The sequence below is a fragment of the Carcharhinus amblyrhynchos genome, chromosome 10 (genome assembly GCF_965287045.1).
Source record: "Carcharhinus amblyrhynchos chromosome 10, sCarAmb.v2.hapA, whole genome shotgun sequence".
NCBI lineage: Eukaryota > Metazoa > Chordata > Chondrichthyes > Carcharhiniformes > Carcharhinidae > Carcharhinus > Carcharhinus amblyrhynchos.
This window is the reverse complement of record NC_137333.1, coordinates 47,664,934-47,689,690: the sequence shown is the minus strand read 5'-3', so window position 1 is coordinate 47,689,690 and position 24,757 is coordinate 47,664,934. Positions and strand designations below refer to the sequence as shown.

The 24,757-nt window shown below is 40.6% G+C and overlaps 1 protein-coding gene across 1 annotated transcript in view; it reads left to right on the top strand.

Moving 5' to 3' along the window:
- The window catches only part of LOC145349369 (deuterosome assembly protein 1-like), a 131,538-nt gene that overhangs the window by 21,137 nt on the left and 85,644 nt on the right, over positions 1-24,757 (top strand). The window contains exons 4-6 of the mRNA XM_080197885.1: positions 3-174; positions 6,397-6,492; positions 16,718-16,855. Coding sequence (XP_080054011.1) covers positions 3-174; positions 6,397-6,492; positions 16,718-16,855 — 406 coding nt within the window. The remainder of the gene's footprint in view (positions 1-2; positions 175-6,396; positions 6,493-16,717; positions 16,856-24,757) is intronic.

The window sequence follows — 24,757 nt, the reverse complement described above, 5'->3', positions numbered from 1 at the left end:
AGAGACTCGTCATGTGAAGCAGAGCTTCAAGAACTAATGCATCAAATTGACGTAATGGTGAACCGTAAAAAAGTAGAATGGGAACAACATTCACAAAGCCTTGAGGCCCGGCTTGAAATGCGTGAACTAGAACTGGCCAATGTACGGGCTTGCCTTGATCAGAAGCACCATGAGGTAAGACAGCAATTCCTGTAGGCACCACATTGAGCAAGCAAAGAACCTTCCAGGTGAAAATGTCAGTTAATTAGTTATGAAAAATGAAAAAGACCTCAGAATGTCAATCTTCTGAGTAAGATGCCCTGAAGTAATATTCATTCGTCAATGTGACTTCCAAATTTACTGTAAGGATATGGAGATTAGTGGATTCAGTAAGAAGGTTGTACAAGCAGTGGTTCTTCAAACATAAGCAGAATAACAAGTGCATGTGTGTGGTATGTAGTTTGTGATCATTTAAGTACAAAACAAAAAATGGTTTACATTTGAGAAGATAGTAATGACATGTATACTTTCTGAATTATTAGTTGACCTAATTGTTAATGTGTTGAAGATGATATTATTTCATTTGTAAAAAGGTTAATCACTCCTTTGAGCACACTTTGGGAGAATGTCATGAGGCAGTAAAATATTTTGTACTTCTGTACTTCTGTTAAATTAAATACCCATTAAGTTCTTCTTGTAATGGATATTTACATTTTTCTTTGCATAAATTCCTTACAAACTTAAAGTTAATATTTGACCATGAATGGGGCGGCATGGTGGCATAGTGGTTAGCACTGCGCCTTACAGTGACCCGAACCTAGTTCAATTCCAGTCTTGGGTCTCTGTGTGGAGTTTACATATTCTCCTTATGTCTGTGTGGTTTCCTTCAGGTGCTCTGATTTCCTCCCAGTCCAAAGATGTGCAGTTTAGGTTGATTGGCCATGCTAAATTGATCCTAGTGTCAGGGGATTAGCAGGGTAAATAAGTGAGATTATAGGACTAAGGTCTGGGTGGAATTGTGGTCAGTGCAGACTTGATGGGCCAAGTGGCCACCTTCTGCACAATAGGGAATCTAAGAATCTATGTTAATTCTGGAAATTTTTTTGGTCGTTTCCAAACTACCAACAGTGAAATGGCTTGGTATTATCATCTAGACAGCCACTTAAACAAGGTTTTCAGACATTCTTCAACTTGGAACTACAGAAATCAGCTAAAACCAAATTGGCCCTGTGAGCCTCATTGACTTTCCAAGAGTCAAAAATAGTTAAAAATCCATAATGAGACTTGGCTGAGACCCCAGGAATTAATGAATCTGTTGAGGCACCTTGTCCCAGAAAAAACATTGTTTTATTTTGCTGCCCTGGCTCTCTGACCGCTGCTGACCATTTCACAATATTTGTTTACACAAGGTTAAGAAGTATCAAGAGTTTGTAGTTTCAGCTATTGAAACTTTAAAGGGCCTGGATGATTAACACTTTTATTCTCCTTCAGTAAAATGACTTTTTTAAAGACAGTACAAAGTTATGAATGAATAACTAAAACTTTTTCTTTTACACATCCTATTGTCATTATAGGGTCCATACATAGTTCTGTACGGCATCTAGTGGGTGAATGGACATGGAAGTGCCATTGCTTGGCAAATGGCCTATGAGGGTTGCTAGAGGAGCATAGCTTGGCATATAAAACGTGAGGGCCCATGGGATATGAGCGGAGGGGCATGACTTAGCATGGAGAATGAAGCACTAAGCAGGGATGTGTGGAAGGACATAACTTGGCATAAGGGACATGAGAGGCCACTAACCTTTTGAAAGGTACCTTCATGCAGATTATTGTTCCCAATACTCTGAGGTGCCATGAACCAAGACAAATTGAACACCTGGTTTGACTTCATGAAAATTGCAGAGGAGTAGGGTATTCTCGTAATAGAACCAGCCAGGTCAGCAATGCAGGTTGAGGCCTATTGTCTCAAACTAGTCCACATACTTTAAAGGTCCTATTGAAAATTGGAAGCCTTGGGAATGAGGTTGAAAATCTAGGAATTGAGTCCTGGCTGCCATCTTTAAAGGGCTCTCAAGTCATCCCAATTCGGTGAAAATCCAGGCTCCAGTCTCTATTCTGATATGTATGTAACCTATCAAAGGCTTCTATGTGGCATGTAACTACTTGTTTTGTGCACTCCCATTAATATCTGTATCCGTAATTTTCACATTCTTCATTGAGGGGATATCATATTCATTATGTGGCAGGAGGTTGGTGCACAATGAACTGTTGTTCAAGATAGTTTGCACATTTAGCAGAAAGAGCGCAGGATATGCGATCCACAAGGTAGGAAAGAAATTCACAGCTTTTTAGCTGTTGTGAGGTAAGAGCCATCTCAGTTCTTGGTGATGATTATTGAGATAAAGTAGCCAGCCACTTTGCCAATATGGTAGCATCTTAGATGAACACCAGTTTCCCTTTGAGGCTTCATAAGTCTTACAGTGATACCAAAGGTAATTGAGATGGTGGGGAAAAGTTGACAGATTCAAGAAATTAGGTTCTGAGGACTAAAGTTTTAATGAGTGCTGTGTTTTGGGGAAAGGTTTAAAAGAACTCTAATGAATGTCATTATGTGTGATTTGAAGAACATGGGAAATAATCTGTATTTTGTAACTCATTGGTGATGGCAAAGCAGAAAATGTGTAATTCCGTTCATTGTTTTCCCACTCAGTGTATTATCCTACACTTTCTGTATATCTCAGCATGGTGAGATTGGAGACATTTAAGCAGGAAACTTTCCCTGAAGTCCAGTGTACCACCTTCTCACTGTCATATCCAATCAGGAGGAAGGGGATAGATTTTCAACCTGCACTTATATCAGCGGTCATGAGAATCAGACAAGTTTCTATAAAGGGTAGCCAATGCACAATATATCTTAAATGTAAGTTCTTTTTGAAGGTGTAAGATGATGCCCTACAGCAATCTATGTTCTAACTGCCAAATCATTCAAGCATTATCATCACATACTCTAGATGATGCAGTTACTGAACTTAGGTACTTTTGGTTCAGGAACAGGTAAGGAGAGAAAAATGAGAGTGGCAGCAGAAAAGTAAGGAGCACATTACTGCGTGGGTGTACTCTTAAGAAACCCAACATATGGGTAAATTTTTGTATTTTGTCAAGTAATTTAACTCCTTTTCACTGGGGATGAACATGTTAATTTTGACTAATAAGCTATCTGTCATTTTGTGTAAATATCAATATGTCTAGTTTGTAAATGAGTTTATTTCAGTAAATATCATTCCTGAGAAAAGAAATTGGGTACGATCTTACCTACCATTCATGCCACACTCCCACTGAAGTGAGGCTGGAGAATTTGGTGGGCAGCCAAATCTCCAATCACTGCAGTGGAATGAATAAAATCCTGCCAGCATGAATGGTGATAAGATTTCAGGCATTTTCTTGAAGCTTTTATCTTACACTTATCAGGACAATCACAAGAATACCAATGTCAGACAAAAGAATGACTTTATGTTGTTTGGTTGGCAAATGGACTAAGATTGGCAAAGGAGTAGCCATGGAGAATGTACCAGTTGATGGTGACTGACAGTTAACTGCCAAACATTGTTTGAAATTGCAAACCTTGCAACTTGACTGTGATTGGTCAAGGCATTGCCCTGTGAAATGAACTATGGAGTGACTTTTACTTTTTGCTTAGCTGAAACAGGCATAATATGTTAATGTGTTCCTTCTGTCTGCAAAGAACAGGTCCCTGTGCATTAACATATATAGCTTTTAGTACATTGAAATGCACTACATTGCGAGCCCAACTAATAATCTTAAATCGGTTTTCACCGTATACTAAAAATTGCCATTCCCTAACTAACCTAAACCTTATGATACTATGATCACTGTCCCCTAAATTGTCCCCTATTCACATTTGACCCACTTCTCTGACGTCATTCCTTAAAACCAGATTCAGTGATTACATGTTCCCATTGGACTGGAAACTTACTGGGGTTTATAGAACACTCTTGACCACACTTTAGAAACACTTTCTCTTCTCTGTCCTTTGCATTATTACTATCTCATTCTATATTAGGATAATTGAAGTCCCCCATTTTAAATACTCTATAATTTTTGCACCTCTTACAATGTTGTTCTTCGAGATCTATTGCACCAGCTGCATGCCTTTAGAATCCATTCAGTAATGTAATGACATCTCTATTGGTTCTTAGCTTTTATCAAGTAGATTCTGTGTTTGATGCCTCTAGGACATCCTATTTCTCTTGCAATGTAATACCATCCTTAGTCAACACCTTCACCATTCTTTCCTTTCCATGGGCTGAATTTTCACTGGGTCAGGATTAACTTGATTCTAAAATTTCCAATCCCATTCCTGGGCTGTCTGATTTTTGAAAGTGCCTGTCAAAAGCCTGCACCAGAAATGCCAGACCTGGCTAGCTCCGCTGCAGAGATAGACATGTCCTATTCCTCTGCAATTTTCACGGAGTTTGGCCAGATTTTTAAAGAGTTATGGTTCATGGGCAGCTCTAGTGTACATTAGGGAATCTTTTAATGAGTAAGTTTCAAAAGTCCTCCTCATGCTTCCTATGCTGGACACACACAATGGGGCTTGGCTGAGAGTACAGATATCCATTATACTTATTGAAACAGCTTACCCCAGAGAAAACATTGCTTGACTGACAATTCTTACTCTCTGATCTTTGCAGTCAATTTCACAATGCTTATTCATGGTTTCAAGGGTTTGTGGTTTTTGTTATTGATACTTTAAAGGGTTGGGATGATTAACATTTTTATTGCCTTGTAGTTAAAAAGACATTTTTTAAGTAGCGGAAAATAGTGAATGAATCAATGATATTTTCTGAAAGCCTTTTTCAGCACATCCTCTTGTCACTATATGGTTCATTGGTTCTATACAATGTATTGTGGCTCAATGAGCATGAATTGTCATAGCTTAGCATAGGAGGCATGAAGGATCATGGAGGCTGGGTGAAGTGAAAAGCTTGACATTGTGGGCATTAGGAGCCATTGCCCCTGGATGGAGTGCCATTCTTGGATTGGGGCATGAGGGGACAAATTTATTAGATTGCTTTGAGAATATAACTTATAGGGTAGATAAAAGGAACCAATAGATGTTCTATATTTGGGTTTTCAAAAGGCATTCAGTAAGGTCCTGCTCAAAAGGATAATAAGCAAGATGGAGCTGAGAATAATATATTAACATGTAAAAGTATTGGTTAACAGACAGGAAGCAGAGAGTGGGCATAAATGGAGCATTTTCAAGTTGACAGCAGTGAATAGTAGAGTACCGAAGGATCAGTGCTGAAGGCTCAGATATTTTCAATCTACGTTAGTGACTTAGATGAAGGGACAGAAAATAATGTATTACATTTGCTGATAATACAAAGCTAGGTGAAAATGTAAGTTGAGAGGAGGACACATAAAGACTTCAAAGAGGTAGGAACAGATTAAGTGAATAGGAAACAAGATGGAAGATGTCATGTAATGCAAAGAGTGCAGTTATTCATTTTGGTCAGAAAAGCAAAATATTTTTTAAAAGACGAAAAGCTCTAAAGTTTTGATATTCTAGGAGACTTGGGTGTGCTTGCACAAGGATTACAGAAAGCTAACATGCAAGTATAGAAAGCAATTTGGAAGACAAATGTTACGTTGGCTTTCATTGTAAGGGATTGGAGTACCAGAAATAGTGCTACAGTTTTACAGAGATTTGTGGTGTATATGTCTGGAGTTTTGTGTGTGGTTTTGGCCTTCACATTTAAGGAAGGGTATGCTTGCATTGGAAGCAGTATGAAGATTCACTAAGTTAGTGTCCAGAATGAGGTGGCTCTCTTATGATGAGAGGCTGAGTAAATTTAGTTTTTGTCCTCTGGAGTTTAAGAGAATGAGAGGCTATGTCCCTGAAATGTACAAACTTTTGAAGGTGCTTGATAGGGTAGACATTAAGGGATTGTTTCTGTTTGTTGGGGAACCAAAAACATGGAGGGACGGTCTCAGGATAAGAGGCTGAATGGGACTTTAGTTGAGAAGAAATTACTTTACTCAAAGAGTTGTGAATCTTTGGAATTCCCTACCCAAGAAGGTCATAGATGCTCCATTGCTGAATATATCAGCTTTGGGCTTTCGGGGAATGAAGGGATATGGGGAGAAGGCAGGAAAGTGGAGTTGTAATCCAAGGAGCCATGCTGAAAGGGAATACAAATTAGGGATAGAACTACTTGTGCTGAATCTTGAATCCATGCTTCCTATAAGCAGAATCCCTTACTGAAAGAGGAGAAACAGTAAATGTATCCTTATTTGTGCAATTTTACCATCTAACAGTTAAATAGTTTATGTGTTGTAACCGTCCTGTAATTCTATAATTTCCTTAGTAAAGAAAAACAATTTGTTTCATAGGTGGATAATCTTCGTCAGCAGCTGGAAGACTTTGAAAACACTCATAGAGAATTGATACAGAAGTATGAAGAACGGCTTAAATCCTTTAAATCTGAAGTAAGTGAAATATGTATTTTACTGGGGAAAAAAGCTTAAGCAATTGTTTAGTGGAGGAGAAAGTTTGATTGCAATTGTAAATATTGAAATCCTCTGATTAGAAAACTTCAGTACTTTAAGCTTATGATTGGAAACTCATAATACTGATCTATAATTTTTTCTGAGCTGTTCCCGCATCACCAAAATGCCATTGAAAATGCAGCAGAAGCTCTGTTTATGCACCCTAGTAGGGTTTTTGTCCCATTTCCTGGGTAATTATGATGCAAAGTGGAAGCAACTCCAAGGAAGTTCTTGACCAGTGTGTTTTTTAAAATAACATTCAACGTTTACTTCTTTTGGCTTAGCAGATAGTTCTGGATAAAGATTTTGACCCTCAATCTTTTCATCCTGTTATATAGCAATAGTCTTCATTGCCTTTCATGCTGAGAAGTGATTTTGGTTTTTCCTTAATGTTGCTGCCCCAGCTAACTACTGCCTTGAATTAATCCCACTTTTGACAGTCAAATGGAAGAAGAAAAAAACTTGAGGAAGATGACATTAGTGTGCCAGAAATCTAAAAAAAATCCATTCAATCATAGCAAGATCCATTTGGATCAGAAAGGAAGAGATTAAAATTGTTACGTTCTTTCAAACTATACAGATTTATATCAAAGGAAACTGCCTTGTCATAATGGACCAGAGAATGTCTGCATTCTTATCACCATTTGCCTTTGCAAGTATGTCACATTAATACCAGACACTGAGGTGCTCACGTGAGCTGGCATGTGAAATATTTATACCATATATGAAACAACTGAGTTGGGCTGGTCATGAAAAGAAAATGCCTGACACTCATTCATCCAAGCAAATCTTCTGTGGAAAGCATGAATCTGGGATGCCTTATTATGGCAGTACAAAAACATTGTACAGGGACACTCTGAAGCCTTCACTTAGGAGTTTTGATATTGACATCAAGTCCTGGCAGAATCATCAGATTATCGTATCATAAGAAATAGGGGCAGGAGTGGTTGTTTGGTCTATCAAACAGCTTTGCCTTTCAATAAGACCATGACTGATCTGATTGTGGCCTGAACTCTACTTTCCTGTCTCTTCCTCATAAAACTTGACTCGATTGTAAACCAAAAATCTATCTAACTCAACTTTGAAAATATTCAGTGACAAAGCCTCCATTACTGCAGGTGCAGCAGGTGATCAAGAAAGTGAATGGAATGCTAGCCTTTATAGCGAAGGGGATAGAATATAAAAGTGGGGAGGTCTTGCTGCAACTGTACAGGGTACTGGTGAGGCCGCAGCTGGAGTACTGTGTGCAGTTTTGGTCGCTGCACTTGCGCAAGGATATTTTGGCCTTGGAGGGAGTGCAAAGGAGGTTCACTAGGCTGATACCAGAGATGAGGGGGTTGGACTATGAAGAGAGACTAAATAGATTGGGCCTGTACTCGTTGGAGTTTAGAAGGATGAGGAGGGATCTTATAGAGACGTATAAGATAATGAAAGGGATGGATAGGGTAGAGGTGGAGAGATTCTTCCCACTTAGAAAGGATAGCAGGACTACAGGGCACAGCCTCAAGATAAGGGAGGGAGCAGTTTAGATCGGAGTTGAGGAGGAACATCTTCACTCAAAGGGTGGTGAATCTCTGGAATTCTCTGCCCGTTGAAGTGGTGGAGGCTACCTCGCTAAATATATTTAATTCACGGGTAGATAGGTTTTTGACAGACAAGGGAATTAAGGGTTACGGGGAGAAAGCGGGAAAGTGGAACTGATCCACTTCAGATCAGCCATGATCTTATTGAATGGCGGGGCAGGCTCAAAGGGCTAGATGGCCTACTCCTGCTTCTATTTCTTATGTTCTTATGTTCTTATTGTCTGTAGAAGAGAATTCCAAAGGCTAATAATTCTCTGAGAGAAGAAGGTCCTCTTCATCTCTGTCTGAAATGGGAGACTCCTCACAGGCAATTCTCCAAAAGAACTCTAAATTCTGAATTTGCAAGAAAACTGAAGACACTCGCATCAATCCTTTTAGTGTGATTTTCAGAATTAATCTTCCACACTCTGAGCACTGCAGAATGTTCTAGCATGATTCACTCTGAAAATCAGTGGGCAGGACCTGTTCCCACTGGAGAGGCTGGAAGCATAGTGCTGAGTGGGCTACTGTTCATGTGCCGATCTGTCATCGCTGAGATCGGCACAATTGCAGTGGCCCTGCACTGCCGGCCTCCAGATTGTTGGCCAGCTCAAACATTGGCCAATCCTGTGACCTTACAATGCTGCCCCTCCAACACATCCACCTGCTGGCATCTCAGATATCTCCGGGCAACCCCCGCAGTGCTCCCCCCCGATACCTCCCCCAAATCTGGCAGTCCCAACACATACCCTCACCTGCCCCAGCAGCCCCAATTTCACCTCCACCACCACCCGGATGGCCAGCCCAGATCACCCCCTTCCTTCCCTCTCCCACTGATCGCAGCGCAGTGGACTGGACGACTCAAGCAGAGGCTGTGTAACGGGCTTTCCACTGGGTGTCATTGGCTGGGAGAATCACCCCCCACATTTTTCAGGAGCCCCATTTTGGAAATCCAGACCAAAAGTGCAGATTTATGGTGCAAAGTAAGCAAATGGGAGCAGGGTGGAAATCTGACATGGGTTGCCACTCTTCTGAAGATTTCGTGCAAAATCCCATGAGGGAGCTGTCCTTTAAAGGAAAACAGGTCATGAATAGAGAAACAATATTGTAGCACTGATAACTCCTATGGCACTTCTGTCTCCCATCAATACTTATAAAACTGGTTCTTTAGAGTTTTTTGTCAAGAGATTGCTTAGTTAACCAGTTAGCAGGTGTTTGGCTTATCAGAACAGCTCAAATTCATTGCCAAGTATAAATAAGTCTTAATTTGTTATTTATGTGTAAGCATGCTGTTGATCACCATTTGGAGTTAAATGTGGCAGCTATTCAGGAACTGAGGCAGTGATCCTTACATTATTTCTACAGCTACCAAATCTCCTGAGCTAACATTGATTAAAAGTGGATTGATACATATGATGTGATCAAATGGACCCTGGAGTGGCGATGGCTCCTCCTGGCCAGTGGCAGACTTACACTTTGTGTTGCCCCATTCTCACTTGGTGGCATAGTGGTTAACATTGCTGCCCCACAGCGCCACAGACCCGGGTTCGATTCCTGCTTGGATCACAGTCTGTGCGGAGTCTGCACGTTCTCTTTGTGTCTGTGTGGGTTTCCTTCAGGTACTCCAATTTCCTCCCACAGTCTGAAAGATATGCTGTTTAGGTGCATTGACCCATGCTGAATTCTCCCTCAGTGCACCTGAACAAGTGCCCAAGTGTGGCAACTAAGGGATTTTCACAGTAACTTCATTGCAATGTTAATGTAAACCTCCTTGTGACAATAATAAATGAACTTAAAAAGCTTAATTCTCACATTCATTTCTGGAGCATCCCCATGTCATCATGTTCTTCCTCCCAATGACATCATGCCCCCAACAAGATGAAAAAAAAATCAGCTGATGATATCACTGCAGCATAAGCCAGTGCATGACAATGAGCTGGTCCAGTGCAGGAGCAAATACTCCAAAAAGCAAGATGCATTCGCTGTCACACTGTATATTTCAGCACCTCATTCAGTTTCAAAAGTTAACTTTGTTACCTCCTCTCACAAAATCCAAGAAGTTATTGCTGTAAATTCGAGTGTTGAGTTGAGTCTCCAGTGAGTACAAACCCAATATGAGTGGCTCCAGGATTCTGTTCTTTGCACCGAAGTAACTTTCTAAAGGCTAGTCTTGAGAGCAATGGTGGTTAAAACTATTGGCATGTGACCAGCTGCAGCCATTATATGTGGCCAGCAATGGTCCATTTTGAAAAACAGAATTGAAACAAGAGAATATGGAAGGCAGACACATTTTAAGGTTATCTTGCTTTATCCCTTGTTGGCATGGCAACTTAGATAGATTTCCTTCTGCACAATTTCTGCACAAAATCAACAATTACATCGTCAGAGGTAAAAACATAGAGGGTGACTCTCCCAGTCCGTTGTGCTGCTTTTATAGTGCAGTGGGCCGGCAGACTCAAACAGAGGCCATTTCGTGGGCTTCCCACCTCCACATGTCTCCAGCAGCCAGATTTCCAGTGCCATCAGCTCTGAGGCCAGAAATCAATGCGGAAATGAATAGCTTATTTAAATGTCCATTTACATCCATTTTAAATCTCATTAGTGGGCCAGGAACTGAAAGAACATTTACCACCCTCCCATCCATTGACTCTGTCTGCACTTCCCGCTGCCTGGGCAATGCAGCCAGCATATTAAGGACCCCACGCATCCCGGACATTCTCTCTTCCACTTTCTTCCTTCAGGAAAAAGATACAAAAGTCCAAGGTCATCTACCAACCGACTCAAGAGCAGCTTCTTCCCTGCTGCTGTCAGACTTTTGAATGGACTTACCTTTCATTAAGTTGATATTTCTCTACACCCTAGCTATGACTGTAACACTACATCCTACACTCTCTCACTTCCTTCTCTATGAATGTTATGTTTTGTCTATATAGTGCAAGAAACAATACTTTTCACTGTGTGTTAATACATGTGACAATAATAAATCAAATCGAATCAGAAGCATTTTTGACAGGTATAGTCAAAAATATTTTCAGAATGGTTTCCACATTTGGAAAGGTTGCCTGCAAGCCATCAAGCACAAATTTGTACAAGTCAGTATGTGATCTCAAAGCAAAAAGCTCATCATTATTGATGAAATGAATGTGTTATTTCATTGATCTTCAAAAAGATTTGTGTCTATGTCCTCCCTGCAAAGTTCACATAATTTCTTACTGCAGTGGCTTTTAGCTTTCTCATCCAAGCTTCTGCCAAAAAGCACTCAAAATAAACCAACAGTTGTCTTCAGAGATGCACTTCTACTCTGCAATTGCACCATTATTGTGTGACAAATAATATTGACAGTCTCAAAAATGGTCTTTTCTTCCCTCTTTAAAGTGATTTCATTGTTTCTAGTTTCATTGAAAAATAACTTCCTGTGTCTTGTACACTTCTCATCACCAGACATTTCCTTTACACTAACAAAGTTCATTTTCAAAACCAAATACCAGCAGCATGAGTGGACCCATTCAACTTTTTACTGTCAAATGTTTTCCATTTGCCTGCTCCAAACATGAATATAGCAATATATTCCACTGATGCGTGGAAATTAACAAAAAGACTTAGATGTTTTGATCAAAGTGAAAAAAAAATACAGATTTCCCACAGGGTTCAACTGCAATGTTGCAGATAACATTCGAGGAGTGATTGGAAAATGAGATGAATAATGTACAGGGATTTGTTTGTACACCTGAATATTTTCCTGCCATATTTGCAACATTATTGAAGCGTAGTCCATGACAATTTTTGATGTCCAAACCTAAGTTTGCAATGATTTCCTGTTACCTCCAGACAGTTGGGATTGTAGCTGGGCAAACAAAGAAATTACTCTACAACTTCACCATTGCTTTTCACATTTCTTAAAATTCATGTTAATTGGTCCACAAGATTCACATCTAGTGTTGAATTAACTAATATGGAAAAGTATTTTGGCATCTTTTACTTCATTAGTGAATTGGTTTCTGAGCCACTCTGCCATTATGTTAATGAAGTAATCGAAGGTTCTGCGCATTAAAAGGTTGATTTGGTCTTCTCTGATCCACAATACTGATAGCTTTTCAAACGCTTTTTGAGAAGCTGATCAAATTCACTGAGACACTCAAGGCAGGCTAAAAAACTATCTCTTTGAGTTGTCGATGATGAGTCATCATGTCCTCTTAGAGGTATTCCTAAAGAAGACAGCAGTTTGTGGCAACAACATGTCTCAGCACTTTCCTCCAGTAAGAACAACTTTTCAAACTGAGAAATAACACAGAATCAATTCTTCCAAATTAATTTACATCTTTGAACCAATGCTTTAATATGAGCTTTGGAAGTTTCATGATCAGCAATATCTCTTCCAACATTTCTTCAATGAGCGTACCCATTGACGAATGTTTGTTTCCCTCATTAGAGTCAGGCAAAAATTCACAAACATAAGAATAGCCTGAATAAGAGGTTTCCAAAAAATCAACTAATTTCTAATTTCTTTCCACCCTCAGAAATGGGACTTATGGAGGCTTCTAACCTGCTTTTGGCTTCAACCTCAAACATTTTTCTCAAATTTTCCTCCAGAGTGGCACAGTGGCACAGTGGTTAGCACCAGGAACACAGGTTCAATTCCTGCCTTTGGTGACTGTGTGGAATTTGCACATTCTCCCTGTGTCAGTATGGGTTTCCTCTGGGTGTTCCGGTTTCCTCCCACGCACCAAAGATGTGCAGGTTAGGTTGATCGGCCATGCTAAAATGTTCTTCAGTGCTGGGGAATTAGCAGGGTGAATACGTGGGATTATGAAGATGGGGCCTGGATGGGATTGTTGTTGGCACAGACTTATTGGGTTGAATGGCTTCCTCCTGCACTTGTAGGGATTCTGTGATTCTACAATTCTCCCTCCTAATCACCTCAACATTCACCAGTGTTTTCCCACTCTAAAGGCACTCAACCAATCAGAGTTTGATGTCAGCCTGCTTTGCGTGCTGAGGCAATTGAGCCTATTAGCAAATGCAGAGCTATCAGGCTCTGATTGGTGCCCTCAGATACCGGTTTGTATGTCCCCAAATCGTGCAATCCTCCTCCCCCACGCACATCTGTTCCTGGCATATCAGTCAGACTCTACTTTGCCTACTGAATTTTCTTGTACCATAAAATAGGTATTCTCTTTCAAATTATAGATTCAATCTTTCTGCCAGGTTCTGAATCAAGGTATGGCTTATGAGACCTTGATCTGTTATTACATGTAGTGGATAGGCTCAAGTAAACAAGGCACAAATAGAACCTATGGTACAATGAGGAATATTCACTTTTCTGAATATACATGCCAACTTAGAAAACTAGTAAAAACTAATTAACAGAAAAATTGCCACCACTCCCAAAGAGCTGACAGATAAAAAGTAATGCTAAATTGAAAAAAAAATGAGTAACTGCTACATGAGTTTTGCATTTTACTTCATTAGTGTACATAACCCTTTCATCACTTGTAATTGGAGTAATAAACATCATATCAGTATATTAAAGGCTAAAAGGAAAATAAGTGGGTCACATCTAGCGAGTATGTTCTCATATGAAATACCTAAACATTTTTTATATTAAAATTATGCTTTCTGCATTTTATGCTTAGCATTTTTTTTAATTTAAAAGAAACAGAAAGCAAGTTTAGATTCTCAATGAATCAAACAGATCATCACTTGCCCAAAGATTCCCAGAACTGACTCCCCCACATGCAGCCACCAATCAATAAAGATACTCTTTCAGAGTCATGCTTCCTATCCAACTCCATCTCCTTTCAGAAGTCTTGCGGAGAAAATGATTGGAAGTTGGGCAATGACAAGAATTAGAGTGGGGTCAGAATCTGTCTGATTTCTACCCTAGTTCAAATTCTTGCCAAGAATGGGAGTGGCAATAATGAGGCAATTGTTTATTCCATGGCCTTCCCTAATTCTAGTGGAAGTTTTGAGAATTTGTGTGTGGACATTTCTAGGCTATGCTGAGAGTTCCATCCAATAGACGATTGGCTGGTCAGTTTACATTCATTCTGAAACTTGATGCGGGATTAATTCTGGGCTGTAGAAGTTCACAAGATTGCCAAAGGGAAAGTTCATTGATCCCAGATGGAACAGAAGAAAATTGCCATGTTATATTTCTGATCCTTCCTGTCCCTTAGGGACAACTATTAGATTGACAGGGTGACACAAGAGTTTACTCGTTAAATGGCTAGAAATAATACTGGGGTTTAATTTCTAGCCATTCAACAAGTAAACTCTTGTGTCACCCGGGCAATCTAATAGTTGTCCCTAAGGGACGGGAGGGATCAGAAATATAACATGGCAATTTTCTTCTGTTCCATCTGGGATCAATGAACTTTCCCTTTGGCAATCTTGTGAACTTCTACAGCCCAGAATTAATCCCGCATCAAGTTTCAGAATGAATGTAAGCTGACCGGCCAATGGTCTATTGGATGGAACTCTTAGCATAGCCTAGAAATATCTCAAATAGGATATTAATCTAGTCTTCCACCAATCGATCTGATCTGATCTGTAAATCTTTTGATGTCTGTGATTTTATGTTCTCGTCATACTCATAATGTGTTCTCTTTGAATATTGTTTCAGTTTGCTAAATTAGTGAGATATAGAAACTAGATTATTGATTATTACCACTTAATCTTAGCAGAACAATTCTCTGGGCACAAATGTTTCCTGCAAAATATAATTTCCACTTCCATTTGGGATTTAAAAAAAACCTATAATCGCTTCTGTTTCTCTATCTCCTCCGAATCTGAGCCAGGCCTTTTGGGAACAAGCATGCCAATTGTTATCATTTTTGATCCCGAAGTCCCAAACAAATGAACACCAAGTTATAAAAAGCTAAATGATTAGTGGAAAATGTAATCTGATTAGCAATTCCAAGAAAACACAGTGAGGCCGGTTTTACCAAGAAGTGTCAAATGAGGGTGAAAATGGAAGAGAATCACACCTATTTTTGGGCATGCTACCAGATGCTGTCTTATGGCACTTAGGAAAAATAATGAGGCAAAGAGATTCTTGCCAGTAGAAGGAGTGGAAGGAATCCAATCATGCCGGGAAGCTGGCCGCAGACTGTTAGGGCCTGATTTTACCATCGCGTTGCGCCCGTTTTCAGTGCAAAAATATGGTAAAGTTGGACATGAGGTGAGTAGCATGACCCACACCTGCGTCAGCGCTGGTTCCCTCTTTACCAAGGCCCGAAAATGGCGGCAATCAGGACCACGCCCAAAATGGGCGTGATGGCCATTTAAATACATTTGCACGCATTTAAATTGACTTAATGTGTTGTACACCCAACTTCACCAGCAGTTCTCTCTTTACCACCGCGTTTGCCCATCCAGATTCGGTGCAAAACAAACATGCTCCATACAAGCCTGATTCAGGCATTCCAGTTAGTGGGGAGGTGCCTTGTGTCTGATGGCTCTCTGCTTGAGATCGATGGGGTGGGGAAAGGTGGGTCTGCTGCCAGCCTGCTTCTGATCATGGGGGGCGTTTGGGGGGAGGGAAGAGAGGTCTGCTGCCACTCTGCCTATGATCAGTGGAGGGAAAGGGGGGGGTGCGCTGCCACTATTCCTGAGATCAGTGGAGGGAAAGAGAGGTCCGCTGCCACTCTGCCTGTGATCAATGGGAGGGAAGGGGGTCCGCTGCCACTCTGTCTGAGATCAGTGGGGGAAGGGGGAGGGGCCCACGATCACTCTGAGCAGTGGAGAGGGTAGGTGGATAAGGGGGTCAGTGATGGGAGAGTGGGGCAATGTCTTTGGGGCTAGGGAGAGGCATTATCCAGCCAGGGAGGGATGTGGCAAGGGAGCAGCATTCTAATTGTAGATGATACAACCTTTGATACATCTGTCCGAGCAGCTTAAATCTCTGCCCCACTTGCAAGGATTTTCTTTCTCCTGGATCAGAATAATATTGAGTTATTTTCCAGTGGTACATTAAGAATAATAAATGGAAAAGGAGAAAAGATTACATTTTTGCAGAGCTTTCTTCATTCTTCAAAGATGTAAACTCCACACATTGTATTCCATCTGACGTTTTGTTTAGTCCAAGTGGGAAGTCCATTTTGTAATTGTATAATTATTCAATAGCATTGGCTAAACAATCTACTTCTCAGAAATATGTATAACCCTTTAATTTTGTAATGAAGAGCATAGCACATGTCCAGTATGTGCTGAAGTTGAAAAGAACAATAAATGGCCGTCCCTATTATGTACTTTCCACAGTGCATGATCCAGCTCAAGTTCAAACCTTGAATGAAGAAAATCCTACAAAGTATGTGTAATAAGTCTTCGGAGGCAGAAGTTGCTTCACCAAAATCCCTTTATTTACAATTCTAACAGCAGTACACAGAATGCTATCAGTCAGCAGTCTACCTTTGGGAGTGCCAGAGGAACTGACACTCCTGGCTAAATATCAGGAAAAGACTCCCTGGTTGACTCATCAATTGACTCCTTAATCAGGAAGTCCATGTTCCAATGGGCCAGCCTCATTGGCCTGATAGAAGTCATTACAGTATGTAATCTTTGTTTTAGAGAGTTCAGTTACTGATTTGTTATTGTATCTTCAGCTCCATAAGCTACGAAGTAGTTATGAGAAACTGCAAAAGCATCAGCTAAAGCAAGCTAAAGAGGCATGTAAGTTACAGATTGCCCGTGAAAATGGAGAGACTCATTCAAAGCAGTGCAGGCTAAACGGCAGTTTACAGGTAAGAGTCCTTCGCTCAATTACATAATTTCTTCAATAATTTAACATTAATTTTATAAATTTGTACTTTTTTAATTTGATTTGATTTATTATTGTCACATGTATTAACATATAGTGAAAAGTATTGTTTCTTGTGCACTATACAGAAAAAGCATACTGTTCATGGAGAAGAAAATGAGGGAGTGCAGAATGTAGTGTTACTATTATAGCTAGGTTGTAGAGAAAGATTAACTTAATGCAAACTAGGTCCATTCAAAAGGCTGATGGCAGCAGAGAAGAAACTGTTCTTGAGTTGGTATGTGACCTCAGACTTCTGTATCTTTTTTCTGATGGAAGAAGGTGGAGGAGAACACATATTGACACATATCAACAAATTTTGGCCTTGCTTAATTTTAACAGGTGAAAATGTCAATGTATCTACAATGTTCTGATACTATTAAGATGGTGGGTGATATTCCATTTGACATTATAAAATTGGCAAACTATTCAATATATATAGTCATTAACTGTTAATGGAATATTGCATAAAATATCAGTATATAAAAAAATCGCACCATGGAATTGACAACAAGAAAAGTTGTGAGAAATAAAATATATTTTAAGATCCTTTACATATTGTTTGGCATCCTGAATTTATAGCCTTACATTTAAAAAAAATGGTTTTGTTACAGCTCATGAGAAAAATGCAAATTTTACAGGTTTGTTTCCTTGCATAGAGTATAAGGCACTGCAGGTGCATCTGAATATGGAAGTCAATGGACCTCATGGGATTAAAATTAATGATAGAAAATACTGTTGAGTCTGCTGGTTTCTGTGCCAGAATTGTAATTTTGCATTGTCAAAAGTTTCATACCCAGAGCATGAATTCATAAAAGTCTACGACAAGAAGTGAATTGTTTTGTACACAAGGTAGAAGGTGAAATTAATTTACTCCTTGTAAATGATGGTGTTAACGGGCTCAAAGCACCCTACAATGTAATTGGGAGCATTCCTTCCATATAGCAACAACCTGTATTTATGTACTATCTTGATGTTGTAAAATGCCCTTAGGTGCTTGATAGGAGTATCGTTAAACCAGATTTGACACTGATTCATGTAAGGAAATGACCAAAGGTTTTGTTGAATTACCGAAGTTAGTTGCTGGCCTGTTCTGTTTTTTATCTCTGGGAGATGTTTTGGCAACTTTCTCCATTGCACAATGAATTCTTAACACTAGGAGAACTTTTTGCAAGTTCAGGAATGGTTAACTGCCTTCTAAAAACTACATTGCCTTCATGGGTGCTCTGTTAAGTCTGCTTTTGAGATTGTAGGTGGAGGAACAGCAGTAAAGAAGAAGGAATGGGCAGGAGCAGCTGGGAGAAGAAGGTCCTACCCCCCATCGGTCTTGAGGGTGCACTTTTCATACCTCACCTTGGCCAGGGAGGAATGTATAAGATCCTATATTTCATGAGGAAGATTGTAACTGAGATTTCTCACCTGATGCAGTCGGAACTGGAGACCTAAAATAGGTCATGGGCAGCACTATTTGCACATATTGAGGTTACCATGCTTCTGAATTCTATGCTATGGCGTTTTCCAAAGCTGAGGCAGATGACCATAGCGACATTTCACAGTTCACTATACACTGCATGATCAGGAAAGTGTTGGATTCTCTTTTCTCTAAAAGGAATAGCTCAAGAATTTCTTGATGGACCAAAGCAGGATAAGAGAGCAGTAAACCTCACACACATTACAGGGTTCCCAGGATAAACAATAATTAATATTTATATAATGCCTGTAATGTGATTAAAAAGCCCCAAACGCTTCAATGGAGTATTATAAAATGGATGGGCTGAATGGCCTCCTTCTGCTTTGCAGGGATTCTATGATTCTATAAAAATGTGGCACCAAGCCGCGAAAGGAGCTTTTAGGTCAGATGAATAAAAAGCTTGTTCAAAGAGGTAGGTTTTAACAAATATCTTAAAGGAGGAAAATTAGGTAGACAGGAGCCAAGGCATAGGGAATAAATTTCAGAAGGCCCAGATACTGTAGGAATGGATATCAATACTGGAGAGATTAATATTAGGGATAGTCCAGAAGACTTAAATGAGTGAAGGTAACTCAGAGATTTGTATGTTATAATACCGGAATATTGCATCCAGTTCTAGTTATCTCACTTAAGGAAGAATGTGAGGGATGTTGAAAAGCTGTAAAGGATATTTACTAGAGTGGTTCCACGGATAAGGATTTCAGATAGAGGGTTAGCTTGGAAAAATCGGAATTGTTCTCCTTGGACAAAGAAAATGAGGGGAGATTCGATAGAAGTGTGCAAGATTATGACAGGCTTAGATAAGGTAGACAAGGAAAATCTCTTTTCATTTGTTGATGGTGCAAGGATTACTGGACACAGATTTAGGATTTTGGGCATAAAAGGAAGGGAAATGTGCAGTATATAAAATGACGTGTAACTGATTGCACAGAAGGGTGATGGAAGCAGAAACAATAATTTCAAAAGGAAATTGGATGGGCACTTTAAAGAAATAAACTGGCACAACTAAGGTGAATAGGATTGACTGAATTGCTCTGCAGCAAGCCAACATGAAATTGAGGAGTGGCCTCCTTCTGTGCCATAAAAGGGGCATGGAATCATAAAACTAGTGAGCTAAGGCAGGGGTGGGATTGAGTGATGTTACAGAGGAGAAAAAAGGTGGTCTTAGTAATGTGACATGTATGTTGTTAGAAGCTAAGAATGGTGCCAGTTTGACACCATTTGCTAACAATCCAGCTTAGTCTCAAATAGTTGCTAGGGAGAGGGATACAGTCAGTATCTAGGCAACAATGTTTGTTTGGAGCATGAACCAAAAATAGTGGCTTCTGTCTTTGCAGTATTTAATTAGAGGAAATTTCTATTAATCCAGTTCTGGATGTTGGATAAGCAATGTGATAATTTACCCACAGTGGAGAAGACAGAAGAGGTGGCGAGGCACATCTGGGTGTTGTCAGTTTACACAGTGAGTGATACCACTAAGGGTAATCATGAAAAATAGGAGCGGCCAAAGATAAATCATTAGGGAACCCAAGAGGCCACAGTGTGGGAACAGGAGGAAAAGCCATTGAAAGTGTACATCTGGCTACAATTAGATAAATGTTAAATAGAAGTCCCATCCAGCTGGATAACAGTGGGGAGGCATTGGAAGAGAGTGGTGTGGTCAACTGTGTCAAAGGTTGGAGACAGGTCAGAAGGACCATATACTGTGCTCGCATTGCCTTGCATGCTCCTATGTGAGGCCTGCTACAGATTGTAGAATCTTGGTTTGGTTGGTGCAATGTGGTGCAGCTAGCTCTGTGATATAACTACAGTAAAAAGTCTGACAACACCAGGTTTCAGTCCAACCGATTTATTTGATAGTAAACTCACTAGCTTTTGGGTTAGCCCCTTCGTCAGGTGAATGGAGAGTTCTGGCCTCAGACAGAGCATATAAAGCACAAACAGTTTACAGATTACTGATTAGAATGCGAATCTTTACACCTAACCTGCTGTTCAAGTCTTAAAGTGGCTAACAATGTGAGTGGAAGGAGCACTGCTCACAGGTTAAAGAGATGTGTATTGTCTCCAGACAGTACAGTAAGTGAGGTTTTGCAAACCCAGGCAAGTCACGGAGGTTACAGATAGTGCGACATGAACCCAAGATTCCTGTTGAGACCGTCAGAGATATGCTTTGTCTGAGGCCAGAACTCTCCATTCACCTTACGAAGGGGCTAACCCGAAAGCTAGTAAGTTTACTATCAAATAAATCGGTTGGACTGAAACCTGATGTTGTCAGACTTTTTACTGTGTTTACCCCAGTCCAACACCGGCATATCCACATCATGATATAACTGCTACAGGGCAGTAGTTATTCTATAGGTGCCTTTTCAGGGCCTGTGCCTCAGAACTTCTATTCTGCACTAAACCAGAGTACATGAATGAAGCGAGGGTTTCAAGACCTCTATCTATGCTGTCATTCATGATTTGAAAACCAGAGGGCAATTTAGAACCCAGTGCCAAGATAGCAAATGTTTGAGCTTCCATTGCATTAGTGTGAGCTGTCAAGAGACGTTTTATCATAAGAACATAAGAAATAGGAGCAGGAGTAGGCCATCTAGCCCTTTGAGCCTGCCCCGCCATTCAATAAGATCATGGCTGATCTGAAGTGGATCAGTTCCACTTTCCCGCTTTCTCCCCATAACCTTTAATTTCCTTGTCTATCAAAAACCTATCTACCCGTGACTTAAATATATTTAGCGAGGTAGCCTCCACCACTTCAACGGGCAGAGAATTCCAGAGATTCACCACCCTTTGAGTGAAGAAGTTCCTCCTCAACTCTGATCTAAACTGCCTCCCCCCCCTTATCTTAAAGTTGTGCCCTCTAGTCCTGCTATCTTTTCTAAGTGGGAAGTATCTCTCTACCTGTACCCTATCCAACCCCTTCATTATCTTATACGTCTTTATAAGATCCCCCCTCATCCTTCTAAACTCCAACGAGTACAGACCCAGTCTATTTAGTCTCTCTTCATAGTCCAACCACCTCATCTCCGGTATCAGCCTAGTGAACCTCCTCTGCACTCCCTCCAAGGCCATTATATCCTTCCGCAGGTGCAGCAACCAAAACTGCACACAGTACTCCAGCTGCGGCCTCACCAGTACCCTGTACCATTGCAGCAAGACCTCCCTACTTTTATATTCTATCCCCCTCGCTATAAAGGCCAACATTCCATTCGCCTTCTTGATCACCTGCTGCACCTGCAGACTGGGTTTTTGCGACTCGTGCACAAGGACCCCCAGGTCCCTCTGCGCCGTAGCATGCTGCAGTTTTTCGCCTTTTAAATAATAATCCCTCCTACTATTATTTCTGCCAAAGTGGATAACCTCACACTTGCTAACATTATACTCCATGCTGTGAGTCATTGCAGTGTTCATGAAGCTGACCAATTTCTCCATGGTTGGCAGTTTGCTATCCATCCTTGTGTAAACCTCTGACTTAAGCTGGGGCAAAACCGTTGCATATTTCAGTCATTGTGAAAAGTTTGCTGTCAAACCCCTCAGGGTACTAAATATTTCCTGGTATTTTGGCATCAGATTTCTTCAGTGATCTGGACCCTTGAGGTAAGTGTCTGAATCCCCTGCAGCAGAGCTAGGATTTCATGACCATTATCTCCATATTCCATCTGGCAAGTTTAAAGGCCCATTGTTTGAGTGTGGGGTAGTGAATGGATGAATGAATGGGTAAGTGAATGGGTGAGCGAATGGATGGGTGGATAGGTGAATAGGTGAGGTGGGTGGGTAAGTGAGCATGCAGTTAGGCCAGATTGTGGATTGTTGGATGGGTTGGGGTAGTCACATGGTTGTTGGGTTTAAGTGGGTAGTCAGGTTTGATAGGTAGTTGAATATGCTTGAGGTGGGGTTTAGTTGGGTGCGGTCAGTGAGGCTAATTGGGTGGGCGGAGGATGGTTGAGTCTGGTTGCGCAGGATAATCAGGTCTTAGAGTAGGGTAGGTCCAAGGGGTTGTCGGTGGGTCAGATAAACAGTCAGGTTAGGTCAAGGTGGCAGGGATAGTTGGTGATTGGTGGGGGGAGGGGGGGCTGTGTAGTTAACCAGGTGTAAGACTAGGTTTTAGACTGTCTAACATTTCCTGAGTAACTATCAAGATATGTTAACAAGATTTTTTATATGCAGATCCAAAAGAGATGGGTAAGATCCTAAATGAATATGTCTCATCAGTATTCACTGTGGAAAAAGGCATGGATGTTAGGGAACTTGGAGAAATAAAGAGTGTTGTCTTGAGGAGTGTACATACTACAGAGAAGGAGGTGCTGGAAGTCTTAAAGCACATTCCGGTAGATGTTGTGGGAGGTTGGGGAGGAAACTGTGGGTCCCCTAGCAGAGATATTTGAATCATCGACAGCTACAGATGAGATGCCTGAGATTGGAGAGTGGCAAATGTTGTGCCTTTTTTTAAGAAGGGCTGTAGAGGAAAGCTGGGAACTACAGGCCGTGAGCCTAACATTTGTAATGAGTAAGTTGTTATAAGGTAATCTGAGAGACAGGATTTATTGGCATTTAAAGAGGCAAGGACTGATTGGGGACAATCAGCATGACTTTGTGAGTCGAAAATCATGTCTCACGAATTTGAGATTTTTGAAGGGGTAACCAAGAAACTAAATGAGGACAGTGCAGTCAATGTTGTCTGTAAGGACTTTAGCAAGGCCTTTGACATGGTACTGCATGGTTGGTTGTTGCATAAGGTTAAATCTCATGGGATCCAGGATGAAGTAGCCAACTGGATACAAAATTAGCCTGACGACAGAGGACAGAAGGTGGTTATTTGTTTTTCAAATTAGAGGCCTGTGATTAGCAGTGTACCTCAGGAATCGATGCTGGATCCACTGTTATTTGTCATTTATACTCATTATTTGGATGAGAATTTAGAAGAAATGGTTAGTGAGTTTGTAGATGGCACCAAGATTCATGGCATAGTGGACAGTGAAGAAGATTATCTAGGATTGCAGTGGGATCTTGATCAATTGGACTGGTGGGCTGATGAATGTCAGATGGAGTTTAATTTAAATAAATGTGAGGTGGTGCATTTTGGTAGGACTTAGTTAAAGGTAGTTGAGGAGAATTATAGAACAAAGGAATCTAGGGGTAGAGGTTCATAGCTTCTTGAAATTGGAGTCACAGGTGAACAGAATGGTGAAGAAGGCATTCGGCATGCTTGGTTTCATTGGTCAGAACATTGAATACAGGAGTTTGAATGCCTTGTTGAAGTTGTACAAGGCATTGGTAAGGCCACACTTGGAATACTGTGTACAATTTTGGTCATCCGATTATAGATAGGATATTATTAAACTAGAAAGAGCACGAAAAAGATTCACTAGAATACTACCAGAACTTGATGGTTTGAGTTATAAGGAGAGGCTGAATAGGCTGGGACTTTTTTCCCTGGAGCATAAGAGGCTTAGGGGTGCTCTCATAGAGGTCTATAAAATAATGAGGGGCATAGATGAGACAGAAAATTAACAATTTTTCTCGGTGATAGAGGAGTCTAAAATTAGATGGCATAGGTTTAAGGTGAGAAGCCTATGACAAGGTCCCGCATGGGAGGTTGGTTAGGAAGGTTCAGTCGCTAGGTATACATGGAGAGGTAGTAAATTGGATTAGACATTGGCTCAGTGGAAGAAGCCAGAGAGTGGTAGTGGAGGATTGCTTCTCTGAGTGGAGGCCTGTGACTAGTGGTGTGCCATAGGGATCAGTGCTGGGTCCATTGTTGTTTGCAATCTATATCAATGATCTGGATGATAATGTGGTAAATTGGATCAGCAAATTTGCTGATGATATAAAGATTGGAGATGTAGTGGACAGTGAGGAAGGTTTTCAAAGCTTGCAGAGGGATTCGGACTAGCTGGAAAAATGGGCTGAAAATGGCAGATGGAGTTTAATGCAGACAAATGTGAGGTATTGCACTTTGGAAGGACAAACCAAGGTAGAACATACAAGGTAAATGGTAGGACACCAACAGAGGGTCTGGGAATACAGATACATAATTCCCTAAAAATGGCGTCACAGGTAAATAGGGTCGTAAAGAGTGCTTTTGGAACATTAGTCTTTATAAATCAAAGTATTGACTATAAGAGTTGGAATGTCATGGTGAGGTTGTATAAGACATTGGTGAGGCCAAATTTGGAGTATTGTGTGCAGTTTTGGTCACCTAATTACAGGAAGGATTTAATAAGTTTGAAAGAGTGCAGAGAAGGTTTACAAGGATGTTGCTGGGACTTGAGAAACTGAGTTACAGAGAAAGGTTGAATAGGCTAGGACTTTATTCCCTGGAGCATAGAAGAATGAGGGGAGATTTGATAGAGGTATATAAAATTATGATGGGTA